The sequence below is a fragment of the Pygocentrus nattereri genome, chromosome 29, assembly GCF_015220715.1.
Source record: "Pygocentrus nattereri isolate fPygNat1 chromosome 29, fPygNat1.pri, whole genome shotgun sequence".
Classification (NCBI taxonomy): domain Eukaryota; kingdom Metazoa; phylum Chordata; class Actinopteri; order Characiformes; family Serrasalmidae; genus Pygocentrus; species Pygocentrus nattereri.
Window position 1 is genome coordinate 2,998,466 of NC_051239.1, and position 21,838 is coordinate 3,020,303.

The 21,838-nt window shown below is 44.8% G+C and overlaps 1 protein-coding gene across 1 annotated transcript in view; it reads left to right on the forward strand.

Annotated features, from left to right (window-relative positions):
- plcxd3 (phosphatidylinositol-specific phospholipase C, X domain containing 3) overlaps nucleotides 1-21,838 on the forward strand; it is a 36,279-nt gene that overhangs the window by 8,665 nt on the left and 5,776 nt on the right. The window contains exon 2 of the mRNA XM_017686832.2: nucleotides 18,616-19,324. Within this exon, the coding sequence (XP_017542321.1) occupies nucleotides 18,616-19,324 (709 nt within the window). The remainder of the gene's footprint in view (nucleotides 1-18,615; nucleotides 19,325-21,838) is intronic.

The following is a 21,838-nucleotide window of genomic DNA, read 5'->3' on the forward strand; positions in this document are numbered from 1 at the left end:
ACGAATCCAGCAGCTCCACACGGTGAGAGGCAGATGACGTGTATCTCAGCCCCTCTTCATAGGCTTATAACTCCGGATGTGAGACTCGTAGGATCTCGTGATGAGATGGAATGGAAAGGCCAGCGCTACGGATTCAGGAAGGGTTTGAACTGGAATTTTTTTCAATTACACAGAAATTTAACATTTATTTCTGTACAATTGCAAATGCAATGAAAGGAATGAAATACAGAGATTTTAGTGCATTAACTCAAAACACTCTGCTGTACTGCACTTCAGTAAACACATCATCATGTACAAGCCTGGAAACACCTGCTAAACATCTGTCCAGTACTAAGATTCTGATACTCTTCAGTTTGGTATACACTCTTCAGTTTGGTGTATACTGTTCAGTTTGGTATATACACTTCAGTTTGGTATATACTCTTCAGTTTGGTATATACACTTCAGTTTGGTATACACTCTTCAGTTTGGTATACACTCTTCAGGTTGGTATACACTCTTCAGTTTGGTATACACTCTTCAGTTTGGTATATACTGTTCAGTTTGGCATATACTCTTCAGTTTGGTATATACTGTTCAGTTTGGCATATACTCTTCAGTTTGGTATCTACACTTCAGTTTGGTATATACTCTTCAGTTTGGTATACACTCTTCAGTTTGGTATATACTGTTCAGTTTGGCATATACTCTTCAGTTTGGTATTTACTCTTCAGTTTGGTATACACTCTTCAGTTTGGTATACACTCTTCAGTTTGGCATATACTGTTCAATTTGGCATATACTCTTCAGTTTGGTATATACTCTTCAGTTTGGTATACACTCTTCAGTTTGGTATATACTCTTCAGTTTGGTATACACTCTTCAGTTTGGTATACACTCTTCAGTTTGGTATACACTCTTCAGTTTGGCATATACTGTTCAGTTTGGTATACACTGTTCAGTTTGGCATATACTCTTCAGTTTGGTATCTACACTTCAGTTTGGTATACACTCTTCAGTTTGGTATACACTGTTCAGTTTGGTATACACTGTTCAGTTTGGTATATACTGTTCAGTTTGGTATACACTCTTCAGTTTGGTATACACTCTTCAGTTTGGCATATACTCTTCAGTTTGGTATACACTGTTCAGTTTGGCATATACTCTTCAGTTTGGTATCTACACTTCAGTTTGGTATACACTCTTCAGTTTGGCATATACTCTTCAGTTTGGTATACACTGTTCAGTTTGGCATATACTCTTCAGTTTGGTATCTACACTTCAGTTTGGTATACACTCTTCAGTTTGGTATACACTGTTCAGTTTGGTATACACTCTTCAGTTTGGTATACACTGTTCAGTTTGGCATATACTCTTCAGTTTGGTATTTACTCTTCAGTTTGGTATACACTCTTCAGTTTGGTATACACTCTTCAGTTTGGCATATACTGTTCAGTTTGGCATATACTGTTCAGTTTGGCATATACTCTTCAGTTTGGTATACACTCTTCAGTTTGGCATATACTCTTCAGTTTGGCATATACTCTTCAGTTTGGTATATACTCTTCAGTTTGGTATACACTCTTCAGTTTGGTATATACTCTTCAGTTTGGTATACACTCTTCAGTTTGGTATACACTCTTCAGTTTGGCATATACTGTTCAGTTTGGTATACACTGTTCAGTTTGGCATATACTCTTCAGTTTGGTATCTACACTTCAGTTTGGTATACACTCTTCAGTTTGGTATACACTGTTCAGTTTGGTATACACTGTTCAGTTTGGTATATACTGTTCAGTTTGGTATACACTCTTCAGTTTGGTATACACTCTTCAGTTTGGCATATACTCTTCAGTTTGGTATACACTGTTCAGTTTGGCATATACTCTTCAGTTTGGTATCTACACTTCAGTTTGGTATACACTCTTCAGTTTGGCATATACTCTTCAGTTTGGTATACACTGTTCAGTTTGGCATATACTCTTCAGTTTGGTATCTACACTTCAGTTTGGTATACACTCTTCAGTTTGGTATACACTGTTCAGTTTGGTATACACTCTTCAGTTTGGTATACACTGTTCAGTTTGGCATATACTCTTCAGTTTGGTATTTACTCTTCAGTTTGGTATACACTCTTCAGTTTGGTATACACTCTTCAGTTTGGCATATACTGTTCAGTTTGGCATATACTCTTCAGTTTGGTATATACTCTTCAGTTTGGTATACACTCTTCAGTTTGGCATATACTCTTCAGTTTGGCATATACTCTTCAGTTTGGTATATACTCTTCAGTTTGGTATACACTCTTCAGTTTGGTATATACTCTTCAGTTTGGTATACACTCTTCAGTTTGGTATACACTCTTCAGTTTGGCATATACTGTTCAGTTTGGTATACACTGTTCAGTTTGGCATATACTCTTCAGTTTGGTATCTACACTTCAGTTTGGTATACACTCTTCAGTTTGGTATACACTGTTCAGTTTGGTATACACTGTTCAGTTTGGTATATACTCTTCAGTTTGGTATACACTCTTCAGTTTGGTATACACTCTTCAGTTTGGCATATACTCTTCAGTTTGGTATACACTGTTCAGTTTGGCATATACTCTTCAGTTTGGTATCTACACTTCAGTTTGGTATACACTCTTCAGTTTGGTATACACTGTTCAGTTTGGTATACACTCTTCAGTTTGGTATACACTGTTCAGTTTGGCATATACTCTTCAGTTTGGTATACACTATTCAGTTTGGTATATACTCTTCAGTTTGGTATCTACACTTCAGTTTGGTATACACTCTTCAGTTTGGTATATACTGTTCAGTTTGGTATACACTCTTCAGTTTGGTATACACTGTTCAGTTTGGCATATACTCTTCAGTTTGGTATACACTGTTCAGTTTGGCATATACTCTTCAGTTTGGTATCTACACTTCAGTTTGGTATACACTCTTCAGTTTGGTATATACTGTTCAGTTTGGTATATACTCTTCAGTTTGGTATACACTCTTCAGTTTGGCATATACTCTTCAGTTTGGTATATACTGTTCAGTTTGGTATACACTCTTCAGTTTGGTATACACTGTTCAGTTTGGCATATACTCTTCAGTTTGGTATACACTCTTCAGTTTGGCATGTGCTCTTCAGTTTGGTATACACTCTTTTTGCTATATACTCTTCAGTTTGGTATATGAGCTTCAGTTTGGCATATACTCTTCTGTTTGGTATACACTGTTCAGTTTGGCATATACTCTTCAGTTTGGTATCTACACTTCAGTTTGGTATACACTCTTCAGTTTGGTATCTACACTTCAGTTTGGTATATACTCTTCAGTTTGGTATACACTCTTCAGTTTGGCATATACTCTTCAGTTTGGTATATACTGTTCAGTTTGGTATACACTCTTCAGTTTGGTATACACTGTTCAGTTTGGCATATACTCTTCAGTTTGGTATACACTCTTCAATTTGGCATATACTCTTCAGTTTGGCATATACTCTTCAGTTTGGTATCTACACTTCAGTTTGGTATACACTCTTCAGTTTGGTATATACTGTTCAGTTTGGTATCTACACTTCAGTTTGGTCTATACTCTTCAGTTTGGTCTATACTCTTCAGTTTGGCATGTGCTCTTCAGTTTGGTATACACTCTTTTTGCTATATACTCTTCAGTTTGGTATATGAGCTTCAGTTTGGCATATACTCTTCTGTTTGTTATATACAGTTCAGTTTGCTATATACTCTTCAGTTTGGTATATGAGCTTCAGTTTGGTATACACTCTTTTTGGTATATACTCTTCAGTTTGATATACACTCTTTAATTTGATGTACACTTTTTAATTTGGTGTGTATTCTTTAGTTGATGTACACTCTTTAGTTTGGTGTACACTCTCTAGTCCGATGTACACCGTTTAGTTTTGTGTGCACTCTTTAGTGTGCACTCCTTAGGTTAGTGTGTACTCTTTAGTTTGGTGTGCACTCTAGTTTGGTGTGTATTATTTAGTTGATGTACACTCTTTAATTCAGTGTGCACTCTTTAGTATGATGTACACTCTTTAGTGTGGTGTATAATAGAGTATCCAGGCTTGTGTGAAATCCCTGCTCCCTCTGATAAGCTGTTCGAGCTCCACCAGAGAGAGAAAGATGATTTCAATTACTTCTACTTGACCAGCAGCCTGATGAAAAAGGGTGATCCCATCAGAGCCCTGAGGGCTGCATTGTTCTTGTCTGATTCAGCCTTAAATCTGTCTATCAATCCAATTGTTCATCCGCTAATCCCGCTCTCCAGCCCTGAAACAGAGGGGATTTCCTGCCCACCAACGTTCCAATGAACAAGATAAACGCAGGCGATTAACTGACCAGAACATGAAATTGCAGTGTCACCGTGGGAACCGAGTCTTTTTTCCTGTCCAAAGGAGTCTCTGTGTGCCAGGTCCCGTTAGCTGGGAGGCGCCATGGGGTTGTCATGTTGAGGTCCGTGAAGGTTATAGGATTTGGGAAAGTAGCTGCGTTATCTTAGAGAGCTGCACCTCAGCCGCACAAATCCTTTTTCCCCGTCTGGAGATTCAGAGAATATCTGAGTGCAGACGGACTCTAAGGTCAGGCTGATAATCCACATGGAAAAACACGTTCTAAATGTGTGTTTTTACAATATATTTGCAATATAGTTTTAATGAAGGTTCCAGATGTAGCTGAACGTACTGACTGTGATCTGCACTGTGCTTTACATTAACCACGTACGTCTGCAATCAGACTCTCACACACAATGTACTTCACATAAACAAGATATCAGATCAGCCCTGCATTTCACAGAGTATCAATACCGGCAGTCCTCGCTTCTGTCCTGCTAAAGGACCATTAGATCAGATTTAACATGAAGAGACTGGAACACAAACTCATTTCTAAAGGAATCAGACAGTGAAGAACATCAGACAGGATTCTGGAGATGTTCCTCCACTTTCAGATGGAGCTGATAAACTCATTTCTAAAGGAATCAGACAGTGAAGAGCATCAGACAGGATTCTGGAGATGTTCCTCCACTTTCAGATGGAGCTGATAAACTCATTTCTAAAGGAATCAGACAGTGAAGAGCATCAGACAGGATTCTGGAGATGTTCCTCCACTTTCAGATGGAGCTGATAAACTCATTTCTAAAGGAATCAGACAGTGAAGAGCATCAGACAGGATTCTGGAGATGTTCCTCCACTTTCAGATGGAGCTGATAAACTCATTTCTAAAGAAATCAGACAGTGAAGAGCATCAGACAGGTTTCTGGAGATGTTCCTACACTTTCAGATGGAGCTGAAAAACTCATTTCTAAAGGAATCAGACAGTGAAGAGCATCAGACAGGATTCTGGAGATGTTCCTCCACTTTCAGATGGAGCTGATAAACTCATTTCTAAAGGAATCAGACAGTGAAGAGCATCAGGCAGGATTCTGGAGATGTTCCTCCACTTTCAGATGGAGCTGATAAACTCATTTCTAAAGGAATCAGACAGTGAAGAGCATCAGACAGGATTCTGGAGATGTTCCTCCACTTTCAGATGGAGCTGATAAACTCATTTCTAAAGGAATCAGACAGTGAAGAGCATCAGACAGGATTCTGGAGATGTTCCTCCACTTTCAGATGGAGCTGATAAACTCATTTCTAAAGGAATCAGACAGTGAAGAGCATCAGACAGGATTCTGGAGATGTTCCTCCACTTTCAGATGGAGCTGATAAACTCATTTCTAAAGAAATCAGACAGTGAAGAGCATCAGACAGGTTTCTGGAGATGTTCCTACACTTTCAGATGGAGCTGAAAAACTCATTTCTAAAGGAATCAGACAGTGAAGAGCATCAGACAGGATTCTGGAGATGTTCCTCCACTTCAGATGGAGCTGATAAACTCATTTCTAAAGGAATCAGACAGTGAAGAGCATCAGGCAGGATTCTGGAGATGTTCCTCCACTTTCAGATGGAGCTGATAAACTCATTTCTAAAGAAATCAGACAGTGAAGAGCATCAGACAGGTTTCTGGAGATGTTCCTACACTTTCAGATGGAGCTGAAAAACTCATTTCTAAAGGAATCAGACAGTGAAGAGCATCAGACAGGATTCTGGAGATGTTCCTCCACTTTCAGATGGAGCTGATAAACTCATTTCTAAAGGAATCAGACAGTGAAGAGCATCAGGCAGGATTCTGGAGATGTTCCTCCACTTTCAGATGGAGCTGATAAACTCATTTCTAAAGAAATCAGACAGTGAAGAGCATCAGACAGGATTCTGGAGATGTTCCTCCACTTTCAGATGGAGCTAATAAACTCATTTCTAAAGGAATCAGACAGTGAAGAGCATCAGACAGGATTCTGGAGATGTTCCTCCACTTTCAGATGGAGCTGATAAACTCATTTCTAAAGGAATCAGACGGTGAAGAGCATCAGACAGGATTCTGGAGATGTTCCTCCACTTTCAGATGGAGCTCATAAACTCATTTCTAAAGGAATCAGACAGTGAAGAGCATCAGACAGGTTTCTGGAGATGTTCCTCCACTTTCAGATGGAGCTGATGAACTCATTTCTAAAGAAATCAGACAGTGAAGAGCATCAGACAGGATTCTGGAGATGTTCCTCCACTTTCAGATGGAGCTAATAAACTAATTTCTAAAGGAATCAGACAGTGAAGAGCATCAGACAGGATTCTGGAAATGTTCCTCCACTTTCAGATGGAGCTGATAAACATTCACACAGTTCTTTCTGTCTGACTTCATATTTCACCTCACAGTTTAAATATATTTGGTTAATATGGTGAAATATTCTGAAACACATTTTTTGTGTTTGAAGGTATTTCAGCATCGGCTGCAGTGGATTTGAAATGGATTTCAAATATTAAAATGTCCATATATTTTTTCCATATGGAATACACAGAACAGCATCAGTGTCAGAGAAGCTTAGTGAGCTAAAGGTAGCCCAAATGCCTGTAGCTGCCTGTCACCCCTTCACTCGTTTATCACACCTGTTCTGTCATTCACGAGTTGCTTCATCCGTCTCTTTGTTCATCTGTTCGTCCATCTGTCCGTCTCTTTGTTCATTTGTTCGTCTGTTTGTTCATCTGTTTGTCTGTCTGTTCGTCTGTTTGTTCGTCTGTTCGTCTGTTTGTTCATCTGTTCGTCTGTTTATTCATCTATTCGTCTGTCTGTTCGTCTGTTTGTTCATCTGTTCGTCTGTCTGTTCATCTGTTCGTCTGTCTGTTCATCTGTTCGTCTGTCTGTTAGTCTGTTCGTCTGTCTGTTTGTCTGTTTGTTCATCTGTTCGTCTGTCTGTTTGTCTGTTTGTTCATCTGTTCGTCTGTCTGTTTGTCTGTTTGTTCATGTGTTCATCTGTCTGTTTGTCTGTTTGTCCATGTGTTCGTCTGTCTGTTTGTCTGTTTGTTCATGTGTTCGTCTGTTTGTTCATCTGTTCATCTGTCTGTTTTTCTGTTTGTTCATGTGTTCGTCTGTTCATCTGCTTAGTGAGCTAAAGGTAGCCCAAATGCCTGTAGCTGCCTGTCACCCCTTCACTCGTTTATCACACCTGTTCTGTCATTCACGAGTTGCTTCATCCATCTCTTTGTTCATCTGTTCGTCCATCTGTCCATCTCTTTGTTCATTTGTTCGTCTGTTTGTTCATCTGTTTGTCTGTCTGTTCGTCTGTTTGTTCATCTGTTCGTCTCTCTGTTCGTCTGTTTGTTCATCTGTTCGTCTGTCTGTTAGTCTGTTCGTCTGTCTGTTCATCTGTTCATCTGTCTGTTCGTCTGTCTGTTCATCTGTTCGTCTGTCTGTTCATCTGTTCATCTGTCTGTTCGTCTGTTTGTCTGTCTGTTCATCTGTTCGTCTGTCTGTTCATCTTTTTGTTCATCTGTTCGTCTGTCTGTTTGTCTGTTTGTTCATGTGTTCGTCTGTCTGTTTGTCTGTTTGTTCATGTGTTCGTCTGTCTGTTTGTCTGTTCATCTGTCTGTTCGTCTGTCTGTTCGTCTGTTTGTTCATCTGTTCGTCTGTCTGTTCGTCTGTTTGTTCGTCTGTTCATCTGGTCATCTGTTCCTCTGTTTGTTCATGTGTTCGTCTGTTTGTCTGTCTGTCTGTCTGTTCGTCTGTTTGTTAATCTCTTCATCTGTCTGTTTGTCTGTTTGTTCATCTGTTCGTCTGTCTGTTTGTCTGTTTGTTCATCTGTTCGTCTGTCTGTTCGTCTGTTTGTTCATCTGTTCGTCTGTCTGTTCGTCTGTCTCTTCGTCTGTTTGTTCATCTCTTCATCTGTCTGTTTGTCTGTTTGTTCATCTGTTCGTCTGTCTGTTCGTCTGTTTGTTCGTCTGTTCATCTGGTCATCTGTTCGTCTGTTTGTTCATATGTTCGTCTGTTTGTCTGTCTGTTCGTCTGTGTTCGTCTGTTTGTTCGTCTGTCTGTTTGTTCATGTGTTCGTCTGTTCGTCTGTTCGTCTGTCTGTTCATCTGTTTGTTCATCTGTTCGTCTGTCTGTCCGTCTGTTTGTTCATCTGTTTGTCTGTCTGTTTGTTCATGTGTTCGTCTGTTCATCTGTTCATCTGTCTGTTCGTCTGTTTGTTCGTCTGTCTGTTTGTTCATGTGTTCGTCTGTTCGTCTGTTCATCTGTTCGTCTGTCTGTTCATCTGTTTGTTCATCTGTTCGTCTGTCTGTTCGTCTGTTCATCTGTTCGTTTGTCTGTTCGTCTGTTTGTTCATCTGTTCATCTGTCTGTTTGTCTGTTCATGTGTTCGTCTGTTCGTCTGTCTGTTCGTCTGTTCGTCTGTCTGTTCGTCTGTTCATCTGTCTGTTCATCTGTCTGTTCGTCTGTCTGTTCGTCTGTTCTTCTGTCTGTTCCTCTGTTCATCTGTTCATTTGTCTGTTCATCTGTCTGTTCGTCTGTTCTTCTGTCTGTTCATCTGTTCATCTGTTCGTTTGTCTGTTCGTCTGTTTGTTCATCTGTTCGTCTGTCTGTTTGTCTGTTTGTTCATGTGTTCGTCTGTTCGTCTGTCTGTTCATCTGTTCGTCTGTTCGTCTGTCTGTTGAGAGGTTAAAAATCTACTTAAGCGCTGAGCGACTTATAGAACAGTGGAGGAACTTCACTGCATCTCTCAGTGCAGGAAACAAAGCGCGTCCAGCTCTGTTCTTCTCTTCTGAGATCTAAGATAAAATGCTAAAGCTCTGAAGTCAGCGAGGTGACCAATCACAAGGAAGGACAGATGTTGACCTCAACAAAATTAAATGAAACGCAAAAGGGGAATTAGTAACCAAACAAGATGGCTAAAGTGTGCGAACCAATTCCTTTAGATGTAAAAGTATCACTTGAAAATACTTTACTGAAGTACACGAACTTGCGTAAATGTAATTAGTCACTGCCCACCTCTAATGAGGAGAGCAGTTATTTGCCCTTCTCACTCAGACGTTGACACTTTGCCAACCAACACGGTTGTTCTAACACACTTAAAAAGATGGTTCTTCAAGGGTTCTTTAGTAAGAACAATGGTCCTCATTCTCACTCATTCAGATTTGACCACATTTACTAGAAGCGTTGGAAACGTTCCTCAGAGATTTTGGTTGGTTATTTGAGTTCCTGCTGCCTTTCTATCATCTGGAACCAGTCTGCCCATTCTCCTCTGACCTCTCACATCAACAAGGCATTTTCGTCCACACTACTGACCGCTCACTGGATGTTTCCTCTTTTTCGGACCGTTGTCTGTAAACCCTAGAGATGGTTGAGCGTGAAAATCCCAGCAGATCAGCAGTTTCTGAAATACTCAGACCAGCCCGTCTGGCACCAACAACCACGCCACGTTCAAAGTCCCTTAAATCCCCTTTCTTCCCCGTTCTGATGCTCGGTCTGCACTTCAGCAAGTCGTCTTGACCACCTCTACAGGCCTAAATGCAGTGAGCTGCGGCCGTGTGATTGGCTGATTAGCTATTCATGTTAACAAGCAACTGAACAAAAAGTGTCTGGTGAGTGTAATTTAGCCATATACTACAAATGGCACTGGACTGAGGACAGGAAAGCATGTAGATGCTGAAAAGGACTCCAATCCAACGGGGTGCTGCAGTGCAGTTGGTACAACTGTTTGGAATAAATTTATAACTTCAGCCTGAATGGGTGGAGCTAAACCGCTGTAGCTGAATGGTGGAGCTAAACCGCTGTAGCTGAATGGGTGGAGCTAAACCGCTGTAGCTGAACGGTGGAGCTAAACCGCTGTAGCTGAACGGTGGGGCTAAACCGCTGTAGCTGAACGGTGGGGCTAAAACCGCTGTAGCTGAACGGTGGAGCTAAACCGCTGTAGCTGAACGGTGGGGCTAAACCGCTGTAGCTGAACGGTGGGGCTAAACCGCTGTAGCTGAACGGTGGCGCTAAACCGCTGTAGCTGAACGGTGGGGCTAAACCGCTGTAGCTGAATGGTGGAGCTAAACTGCTGTAGCTGAATGGGTGAGGCTAAACTGCTGTAGCTGAATGGTGGAGCTAAACTGTTGTAGCTGAACGGGTGGAGCTAAACCGCTGTAGCTGAACGGGTGGAGCTAAACCGCTGTAGCTGAATGGGTGGAGCTAAACCGCTGTTGCTGAACGGTGGAGCTAAACCGCTGTAGCCTAACGGGTGGAGCTAAACCACTGTAGCTGAATGGGTGGAGCTAAACCGCTGTAGCTGAATGGTGGAGCTAAACCGCTGTAGCTGAATGATGGAGCTAAACCGCTGTAGCTGAATGGGTGGAGCTAAACTGCAACTAAAATTGTATGAGGAAGTCAGGTGTAGCTGAAAAGTATGTTAGGGTGGTGCAGGACATGCATGAGGATAGTGAGACAGTGGTGAGGTGTGCAGTTGGAGTGACAAATGGTTTCAAGGTGAAGGTGGGGTTACATCAGGGATCAGCTTTGAGCCCCTTCTTGTTTGCAATGGTGATGGACGGGTTGACAGATGAGGTCAGGCAGGAGGCTCCATGGACCATGATGTTTGCAGATGACATTGTAATCTGTGGTGAGAGTAGAGAGCAGGTGGAAGAGAATCTGGAGAGGTGGAGGTTTGCACTGAAGAGGAGAGGAATGAAGGTCAGTAGAGACAAGACGGAATACATGTGTGTGAATGAGAGGGAGGCAGGTGGAAAGGTGAAGATGCAAGGAGTAGAGGTCGTAAAGGTGGATGACTTCAAATATCTTGGGTCAACCATCCACAGCAATGGACAGTGTAGAAAAGAGGTGAAGAAGAGGGTGCAGGCAGGATGAGGTGGGTGGAGACGGGTATCAGGGCTGATGTGTGACAGAAGGATAGCAGCAAGAGTGAAAGGGAAGGTTTACAAGACAGCAGTGCGTCCTGCTATGATGTGTGGTTTGGGGACTGTGGCTCTGTCTAAAAGACAGGAGGCTGAGCTGGAGGTGGCGGAGATGAAGATGCTGAGCTTTTCGTTGGGAGTGACAAGGATGGACAAGATTAGAAATGAGCAGATCAGAGGGACAGTTAAGGTGGAGCAGTTTGGAGATAAAGCCAGAGAGGCCAGGTTGAGATGGTTTGGACATGTGTTGAGGAGGAATAGTGGATATATTGGTCAAAGAATGTTGGAGATGGAGCTGCCGGGTAGAAGGAGAAGAGGTAGACCTCAGAGAAGGTTTATAGATGTAGTGAAGGTGGACATGGAGATGGTTGGTGTGAAAGTAGAGGAGGCAGTGGAGGAGGCAGATGATCCGCTGTGGCGACCCCTAAAGGGAGCAGCCGAAAGAAGAAGAAGGAGACTAAAGCAGTGAATTGTAAAGTGCACTTTAGTGCGGGCTCTTATGAACATCTCTTATTTGGTGGATTGAACATCTGACGTCACAGCAAGGGGAGAAAGTGGGCGTGGCCTTTGGTTTTATTCCCAAGCTGGCACGAATAATAATGACACAGACATCTATAGCAGTGCCAGCGTTCCAGCTCGGCTCGGTCCGGCTGACGCACGGTCCTTTACACGCTTCTCTAACTGACAGGCGTGCAGACAGAGGACGTTCAGGAGCTCTGAGCCGTGTGACGGAGCTCCAGCGCTGCTGAAGAAGCTTTTACTGCATGCTTTCTAATGAGGTCTGTCTGCTTGAGCCTCATTGATCTATAATGACTTTACTAAGCCGTAAACACACATTCCCGACTGATGGTTCTGAAAAAGCCCGTAACTTACAGACGTGGAAATGAGTGTGAGCCTTTAAAACCCCGCAGAGGCACGACGCTGTGAGGAGACCTTGGAGTGAATTAAGAGCTTAATTGGTCGGAGTCGTATTGTTGTACTGCTGTAGGCTGAATGGGTGGGGCTAAACTGCTGTAGGCTGAATGGGTGGGGCTAAACTCCTGTAGGCTGAATGGGTGGGGCTAAACTGCTGTAGGCTGAATGGGTGGGGCTAAATTGCTGTAGGCTGAATGATTGGGGCTAAACTACTGTAGGCTGAATGGGTGGGGGCTAAACTGCTGTAGACTGAATGGGTGGGGCTAAATGGCTGTAGGCTGAATGGGTGGGGCTAAATGGCTGTAGGCTGAATGGGTGGGACTAAACTGCTGTAGGTTGAATGGGTGGGACTAAACTGCTGTAGGTTGAATGGGTGGGGCTAAACTGCTGTACGCTGAATCGGTGGGGCTAAACTGCTGTGGGCTGAATAGGTGGGGCTAAACTACTCTAGGCTGAATGGTGGGGCTAAACTTCTGTACGCTGAATGGGTGGGGCTAAACTGCTGTAGGCTGAATGGGCGGGGCTAAACTGCCATTCAGCCTAAAATCAGTTTTTTGGCCTAGACTGAAGGCTCAATACAGGACAACCAATCAGAACAGAGCTCATTTACACAAATCAGTCTTAAAGGCACAGGTTAAAGCAGTTTCCAGTGGTATGAGCTCTTTAATGAAGCCCATTAAAGTGTGATCATGGCTCTGTCTCACTGAGAGAGCGTACAATTCAGCATGAAGGAGGTGGGCGGGGCGCTGATGGAGGGTCCAGTAGAGGTCAGCTCCATCACAGATGTAGTCAGATTGATTAGCGTGTCATTTCCACTGCTGTTTGGGTGTCGCGCCGTCATTGGGCGGATAACGACGATAACGAGGATAATGAGGCTAACAGCGCCAGGCGCTCTGATTAACGCTCTGCTGGACTTGATGAAAATTGTTGATGTCTGTGTTCATGGCTGCTTCCTCGTCCTGCGGGACGTGCGTGTTAATCGCGTTAGCGTATCCTCCAGACGCCGAGCGCGTAATGAGGATGTCCGCAGGTCCGTCCGCGGCGTGACGGGCGCTGAGCGCGACGGCGATGCTCTCATTAATCAGGCGGATGGTGAAATACAGGCTGAGTCACAGTTTCATGCTGAAACCACTCTCACTTCACTCACCGGTGTTTAGGCCTGTTAAAGCGGCGGTTCTGACACTAATTACTTTCTGCTGTACTGATAGTATCTGATTACGTCATTAAGTAGGCCGCGTCTGTTAGTGGGTGAGCTGTAACTCTGAGCTCTGATGGAGCTCGTCTCAGATACAGCCCTGCAGGATGATCAACACCAACAACACTGACCAGAATGACCAGGTTGAGGTCAGGACTCTGTGCAGGCCAGTCAAGTTCTTCCACCCCAAACTGGCTCATCCATGTCTTTATGGACCTGCTTTGTGCACTGGTGTGCAGTCATGTTGGAGCAGGAAGGGGCCGTCCCCAAACTGTTCCCACAAAGTTGGGAGCGTGAAATTGTCCAAAATCTCTTGGTGCTGAAGCTTTAAGAGTTCCTTTCACTGGAACTAAGGAGCCGAGCCCAACTCCTGAAAAACACCCCCACACCATGATCCCCCCTCCACCAATCTTTACACTCGGAACAATGCAGTCAGTCAAGTACCCTCTCCTGGCAGCCGCCAAACCCAGACTCGTCCATCGGATTCCCAGATGGAGAAGCGTGATTGGTCACTCCAGAGAACTCGTCTCCACTGCTCTAGAGTCCAGTGGCGGCGCTTTACTCCACTGCATTCCACGCTTTGCATTGCGCTTGGTGATGTAAGGCTTGGATGCAGCTGCTCCCATTCCATGAAGCTCTCTACGCTGTTCTTGAGCTGATCTGAAGGCCACATGAAGTTTGGAGGTCTGTAGTGATTGACTCTGCAGAAAGTTGGTGACCTCTGCGCACTATGCCCCTCAGCATCCTCTGTCATTTTACGTGGCCGACCACTTCGTGGCTGAGCTGCTGTCGCTCCCAATCGCTTCCACTTTGTTATAATCCCACTGACAGTTGACTGTGGAATATTTAGTAGTGAGGAAATTTCACAACTGGACTTGCTGCACAGGTGGCGTCCGTTCACGGTACCACGCTGGAATTCACTGAGCTCCTGAGAGCGACCCATTCTTTCACTAATGTCTGTAGAAGCAGTCTGCAGGACTAGGGGCTCGGCTTTATACACCTGTGGCCGTGGAAGTGACCGGAACACCTGGATTCAGTGATTTGGATGGGGGAGTGAAAACTTTTGGAATTGTAGTGTATGTTCCTAATCTTACGACAGACTCTCATCTCAGGCTGTATTGATGAGTTGATCATCTACACTGATCAGACTCAGTGCTGCCTCTGCTGCTCCTCATCCTCGACTCCTCTTTCCTCCTTTACTGAATTTCTAAGGAGGATTTTTCCTGTTGCTTGGTTCTTCCACCATCAGCTGTAGGTCTTTTTTAAAGGCTGCGTTTGATGTTTTTCCTCCAGTTTTGCTCCTCTGAGTGGATTAAACTAAATAATGGAAATAACCGTTAATAGGTGTTCGGAACACATCCGACATCGTTCATGATGAGCTGTAAAATGCTCTACAGCCGCCCTCAGTAAACAGCGAAGATTTACTCAACAGTATCTTTAAGATTCATGATAATCTTGAGAGAATTTTGTTTGTTTTTTTGAGAGTTGCATTTAATAAGACTGGGCCTCGTTCTCGAATACCTTCCTAAGTCCGTTATTAAATGTGAAAAAGTCTCCATCAGATTCACGTCGTGTTCTTAAAGCGCAGAACGGTTCTCACCTCTGTGCTTTGAGTGTGTGTAGATTCTCTTCTTACCTGAGAACAAACCCCACATAAGAGAACGTCGATGAGTCCGAGGCTTCGTCAGAACTGTGTGAGTGGGATTGAGAAGGAATTTCTTCGTAAGAACGTTTGGAGAACGAGGCCCAGCGGTCTTAACTTCTTAGTGTTTGTCTGAAGGTCCTTTGCGGTTTTTTCTTGCGACCTTTCTGTGAATCCAACCCCCGATCTCTGGGTGAAGACTGACTGAGTGCTTGTTGGAGGAAGATCCTGCATTTTCCTGTTTTATTCGTGTATTTTATTAAATCTGCGGTGGCTGCGCTGTTTAAATTAACGCTGCATTTCCATCACAGTGAGCTGGATCGCTGCCCTCCACCACAGCTGGCTGCTTCGTGGACGCATCGCTGAAACAGGCAGGATGAGAAAGCGCAGAGATGGAGGCCAGTTCTGAAACCCTACAGCAGCTCAACACTGTAAAAATCAGCCAACGTATTCGCGATGTTTTATCAACCGTTACGTCTCCCACCAGGCGTGAGAGCCTGTCTTAAATCTCAGCATGTGCCTGTGGGTTAATACAGTCACTTACAGCACCTAAATCTGATTGCTCGAGCTCAGATCATTTGCATAAAGTTCGTCCAGAATGAGCAGAGAGACGTGCTCTGATCTATGAATTATACCTGTATATCGTTGCTGTCGGTCATCGCTAAAAATTTCAGGACCCCCAGCTTGAAACACCTCCCGTGTGTGATGGTGGTCTCTGACCTGACACGGCTGGGCAAACCGTATAACTCGGACGTCTGTTCCGGCTGCTGTAGCGTCGTCTGTGTCTGCTTTCTCGCGCTGAGATCTCCCCAGTTAGGATGTGGCTCCCTGCCTGGGATCTGTCTGTGCTGCTGGGTGCTGATGGCTACTGTTCAGAGCTGGCTGAGAGCATCTCGGTGGAGATGCACCAGAAAGTGACAGTGTTTTGACAGGCAAACTCATAAAAGAGCATCTAAATCAAGCAAAGAGTAGAATCTCAGTGTCAGTGTCAGATTTGAGTAAACAATGTACCGTAGCACATTCGGAAAAGATTCGCACGTCAATTCCAGGTATTTAACGGTTCTGATAAGGGCTCTTATTGTGAAGGCGGGGCTAGTTTTCCCTGGGATGTTTATGTAGAGGAAGTGGAGTCAGTGCAGAGACGTGACCCGAGTCAGAGAGCGAGCTGTTACTCTGCTTCTGTGCAGTGTGGCTGTGGTCGACGACAGCTGGAGAATAAATCACCACTGCCTGTGCAGAAGCTGATGAACGCTATCATACGAATACGTCGCAACTTAAGACACGTGAATGTATTTCATTATTATTGTCAGTAAAACGGCCTGCAATTGCCCTGCGATGGACTGGCGGCCTGTCCAGGGTGTATCCTGCCTTCTGCCCAATGACCGCTGGGATAGCCTCCAGCACCCCCCGCCACCCAGAGGGAGAATCGGCCTAGAAGATGTGTGTGAGTAAAACTGCTGTCACTGCAGATTATAGTGATCAAATACTCTACCAGTGGTTTTACTCATGGATCGATTTTGATGACTAATTGAAATTAGTAATCAAATAATATCTATACACTATATTGCCAAAAGTATTCAGGCGTCCGGCTTCACACGCATGTGAACTTGAGTGACGTCTCATTCTTAATCCATAGGGTTTAATATGATGCCGGCCCACCCTTTGCAGCTATAACAGCTTCAACTCTTCTGGGAAGGCTTTGCACAAGGGTTAGGAGTGTTTATGGGAATTTTTGACCGTTCTTCCAGAAGCACATTTGTGAGGTCGGACACTAATGTTTGTCTATCAGGCTCAGTTTCTTACTGTAAGAGAGCAATACAGGTATGAAAAATAAACATAAACCTATCTGCCAATATCACCTGATACAGGTGTAATGCTGGTGTAAGGGTCCAGCCTGCGCCCCTGCTGCCAGCAGAGGGCAACAGAAGCAAGCTGGGCCATAACTTGAGGGAACTCCAATTCCCAGAAGCTCTCGGGCTGATTAAGTCCAACTCAACACACCTGTGGACTCCTCTGCTTAAGGCTGTGGCAAACAGTAGTGCTTTGTCACACCTTTGTAGAGGGGTGACCAGTACGGTACTTAGTGTTGTTAAAGAAAAGAGTGCTGAGAAAAGAACTTGCCCCAAAACTAAAGAGAAGAAAAGAGGACTACAAAGAATAAACTGTCCCAAAGATACTTAAAGCCAAATAAAAAGGTCTTGAGCTAAAAACGGCTCCAAGAAATATAGAAGATGTTTGTTCCACCAAGAGCAAACAGCTCAAAGTCTACCCCCACTTCGTTCTTACAGAGGAGATGTTTCGTTTTCCCTTTCTTTGTTTCAACGTTTCCCGCCTTTTCATTTCCCCTTCCTTGAGGTTCTTTACCCGTTGTCACCTGTGCGTCCCAGTGGCGCAGCAGTAACTCCATGGACCACCTGGCTCCGGGTCAACTCAACCGCAACGTCTCAAACACGCACTCCATCCCCCCAATACATTTATTTAGTACTATTAATATGGTATACATTCAGAGTTTAACAAGCTCTACAGACACTTGGGGCTTTTGAAATGTGGAACAGAAATTCAGTTCAGGTTTTTTACATTTTATTTTAAAATTTTTACAATAAAGCTTAATTCTGCTTATTAAACCTGCCTGTTAGCCTGTTGGCCGTGTGCTGAGCTGCCCAGCCCAGACCTGATTTTGACCTGATATGAACAGTTAAACAGCCATTCAGTTAAGGGTTAATTACACAAAGATGACGTTTGATGATTAATCACTGAAGCATTGCTGCCCTTCCTCCTGAGGACAGCAGCGCTCGATGGTGTTGCAGCTGGATGTGGACGATGTTGTGTGAGGCAGTCAGAGACGCGAGGAGGTGCTGGTCCATTAAGAGACGATGAAGCAGTAACCGAATGTGAAGTCCTCTCCTCTGCGCTGGTGCTGCTGGTCTTCTGTCAGCCAGCGTCACTGACTCACTGTTTTCATGCTGAAGGAAATCAGATTTTGGGCTGAGCTTTAATGTGATGCTGTGTTTCGGGGAGGAGGAGTAATTTCAGCTTTGTGTTTCTCTTTATGTCACGTCACACATAAAACTGCAACTCATTCTCCACTCTGCCTTCATCAGCTGCCAGTGTCCGGCTCGGCCCGAGCCTCGGTGCCTGTCTGCTCTCACTGTCCAGCTCAACGGCTGTAGCTGAATGGGTGGAGCTAAACCGGTGTAGCTGAACGGTGGAGCTAAACCACTGTAGCTGAACGGTGGAGCTAAACCGCTGTAGCTGAACGGTGGAGCTAAACCGCTGTAGCTGAATGGGTGGAGCTAAACCGCTGTAGCTGAACGGTGGAGCTAAACCGCTGTAGCTGAACGGTGGGGCTAAACCGCTGTAGCTGAATGGGTGGGGCTAAACCGCTGTAGCTTAATGGGTGGAGCTAAACCGCTGTAGCTGAATGGTGGAGCTAAACTGCTGTAGCTGAATGGTGGGGCTAAACCGCTTTAGCTTAATGGGCGTGGCTAAACCGCTGTAGTTTAATGGGTGGAGCTAAACTGCTGTATATTACTACACGAAGTTCACCAGCAGCTTGTGTTCCATGTTCCAGCTTCAGTGGAGTAATGATGGTTCCTCCTGTCTTGCAGGTTCCCACGACTCCTTCAGCTTCTACATTGACGAGGCGTCCCCGGTGGGCCCGGAGCAGCCGGAAACCGTGCAGAACTTTGTCTCCGTGTTCGGCACGGTGGCTAAGAAGCTGATGAGGAAGTGGTTGGCCACGCAGACCATGAACTTCTCCAGCCAGCTGGAGGCGGGGATACGCTTCTTTGACCTCCGCATCTCCACCAAACCCCGAGACCCCGACAACGAGCTCTATTTCGCCCACGGCCTCTTCAGCGCCACCGTGCGCGAGGGTCTGGAGCAGATCAGCACCTTCCTGGCCTCTCACGCCCGGGAGGTGGTCTTCCTGGACTTCAACCACTTCTACGGCGTTCAGAACCTGCACCACGAGAAGCTGGTCCAGATGCTGAGAACCGTGTTCGGGGACCGGCTGTGCCCGGTGGTTTTCGCTCAGGAGGTCAGTCTGAAGTACCTGTGGGAGAAGGAGTACCAGGTGCTGGTCTTCTACCACAACCCCATGGCCCTGGAGGTGCCCTTCCTGTGGCCCGGCCAGATGATGCCCGCCCCCTGGGCCAACACCACTGATCCAGACAAGCTTATCCAGTTCCTTCAGGCCTCGCTGACGGACCGCCGACGCAAAGGAACCTTCTTCGTGTCCCAGATGGTCCTCACGCCCAAAGCTAGCACGGTCATGAAGGGAGTGGCCAGTGGACTGCGGGAGACCATCACAGAGAGGTAAACGGGGACCGTCACGGTCGCGACCTTCAGCCTCAGTCTCAGACCTCACAGTCCGACTAGATTACGACTCTTTAGGAAACGATTCGGTTCATAATGACATTTGATTACAGCTCCTGCAGAAACGTCGCGTCACCAGGTTTAAACATCACCACAGTGCGACTTCGTTCCGTGACGGTTCTGTGCTGAACGATTCTGAAGCCACAGCTTTCACCACAGCTCCATTCATTGTTTATAATAAACCGTCGTAACCGGAAGAACTGAAAGACGTGACATACAGACAATAGAAAACACCTGTTTACGATGTTTTTAAGATATTTAAATTTGGGGGGAAAACCGATTTTGGCTTAAGGTCTTTTGATGATGCTAAATGGTGAGGCAGGTTTACGTCTTAAATAAACTGATATTTTGCTGAAAGAATTTCGGTTTTAAAAATAACGTCAGTCTAATAAACGAACAGACGTTACTTAGAAAGATGAACTTTTTGATTCTGAACTACAACATTGATATTTTCTTAAGTGTAAATCACTTTGTAGAATTACCTTGAAATTCATTTCTCAATTTACTGAAATATTTCGTTTTGTTTTTTAATTAAATTTATTAAAACTGCGAAGTATTATTGAATTAGAACTCCATTCTGAGTGTCAATTTTATGAGCTTTGTGTGTTTCTGTCTCCATGCTGAGAATCTAAAGGCTGTGAAGTTTTGTTTTTCATCAGTTATTGATCAGTTATTGATCAGTGGTGTTTAACCGTGTAGGTGAAGCTCATGCAGGTCAGCTGAGTGATCCTGAGAGATTAGCCGCGGCAGGACTGAGCGGAGCTCGTTATCTGGCTGGTTTGGGTCTGTTAGATGTTGTTCAGATGGAAATGCTGTGAATGTGATGAGTGATAAATCTGCGCTGGTGGTCTCGGAGAGGAAACGTACAGAGTCTGAATCATCAGCTCTGGCTGGAAATCTGCCCAATCTGGCAGATTTAGAGTTTCTCAGATTATTCAGTCTGGGTAGCAGAGCTGCGTGTACGGCTGACCGACGTGGTCATGTTATTGTGATATACGTTACAGTAATACAGTCGTATCAGATCTATAAATACTTTGGTGAGTGATCGGCTCTTCTAGAACACTGAACACCTACAGTATAGAACCAGCAACTACCAGAGTGCAGTAACCGTGTGAACCTGCGCAGGGGTGAATATCTGTGTTACTAACTCGGAACAGAGTCTGGAACGGAGGAGTTGCCTAGCCTGCTCAGTACTCCGTTCCTCCCGGTTCTCCAGCCTGTTTCACCTTACGGACACAGCTGAGCCTCGGCAGGGACACATCTCAGGATGCTCAGGATTTCAGTGTCAGCGCTAAAGAAGGGAAAGGGAAAGGGAACTGTACTTAAATTCTGTGTGTGTGTGTAAGTGTGTCTGTGTTTGTGTGTGTGTGTGTGTGTGTGTGTGTGTGTGTGTGTGTGTCTGTCTGTGTGAGCGTGTGTGTGTGTAGGTGTGTCTGTGGGTGTAGGTGTGTGTGTGTGTCTGTGTAGGTGTGTGTCTGTGTCAGTGTGTGTGTGTGTGTGTAGGTGTGTGTCTGTGTGTGTGTAGGTGTGTGTGTGTCAGTGTGTGTGTGTAGGTGTGTGTCAGTGTGTGTGTGTGTGTACGCGTGTGTCTGTGTGTGTGTAGGTGTGTGTGTCTGTGTGTGTAGGTGTGTGTGTGTGTGTGTGTGTAGGTGTGTGTGTCTGTGTGTGTGTAGGTGTGTGTAGGTGTGTGTGTGTGTGTATCTGTGTGTGTGTGTGTCTGTGTGTGTGTCTGTGTGTGCCCGCGCCGTGTTTGCTGGGTGTAAGTGGGACAGAAGCTAAAGGGCAGAGCCGACACTCTGAGTCACGCTGCCTCTATAGAGCCTCGACCTCGGGCTGGTCCTCCGCTCTCACAGCTCCCGCTGCCCGCTGTGGCTTTCTCTGCTCGCTCTGTGAAACCAGGTCGACTCGTTCTGCCTGAGATCAGCCTTTCAGTGAGGTGTTTAGAACCGTTCCATTACCATTACCATACGCACTGTATCTGTTATAAACACACGGCTCTCCAGCATCCCGACAACGTCTTAAAGGACAGGGATTAGGCCTAGGCCTACTCCTGGGGTCTCGCTTATCATGCATAAACCTCACGGACGCATTTTTACACTGTCTGTTTAGCTCCACAGATGATCTCAATCACAAGTTTAATCTCCTTCAATTCCTTAATTCATTTATTTTATTCTTTTATTTTTTATTCGATTCGTATGACATCCGCATGCTCTCCTGAGCTTCATCAGCTCTTGGCGGTTTTACGTTTGCCAGCATGAGTTTTCTGACTCCCCGTTCAGAGGCTGCTGTTGCTTTGAAGTAAGACTTTACTGAGTGTTCAGCCGTGAAGGCGGTAAGTTGGGGCTCTTCCTCTCTCGCGCTGCTGGACATGACTCAAACATTTCTTTGTAAACATTTAGGCCTCTTTGATATTTAATTATTTATCTCTTTTATGGTTTAATTACTTTTTACTTT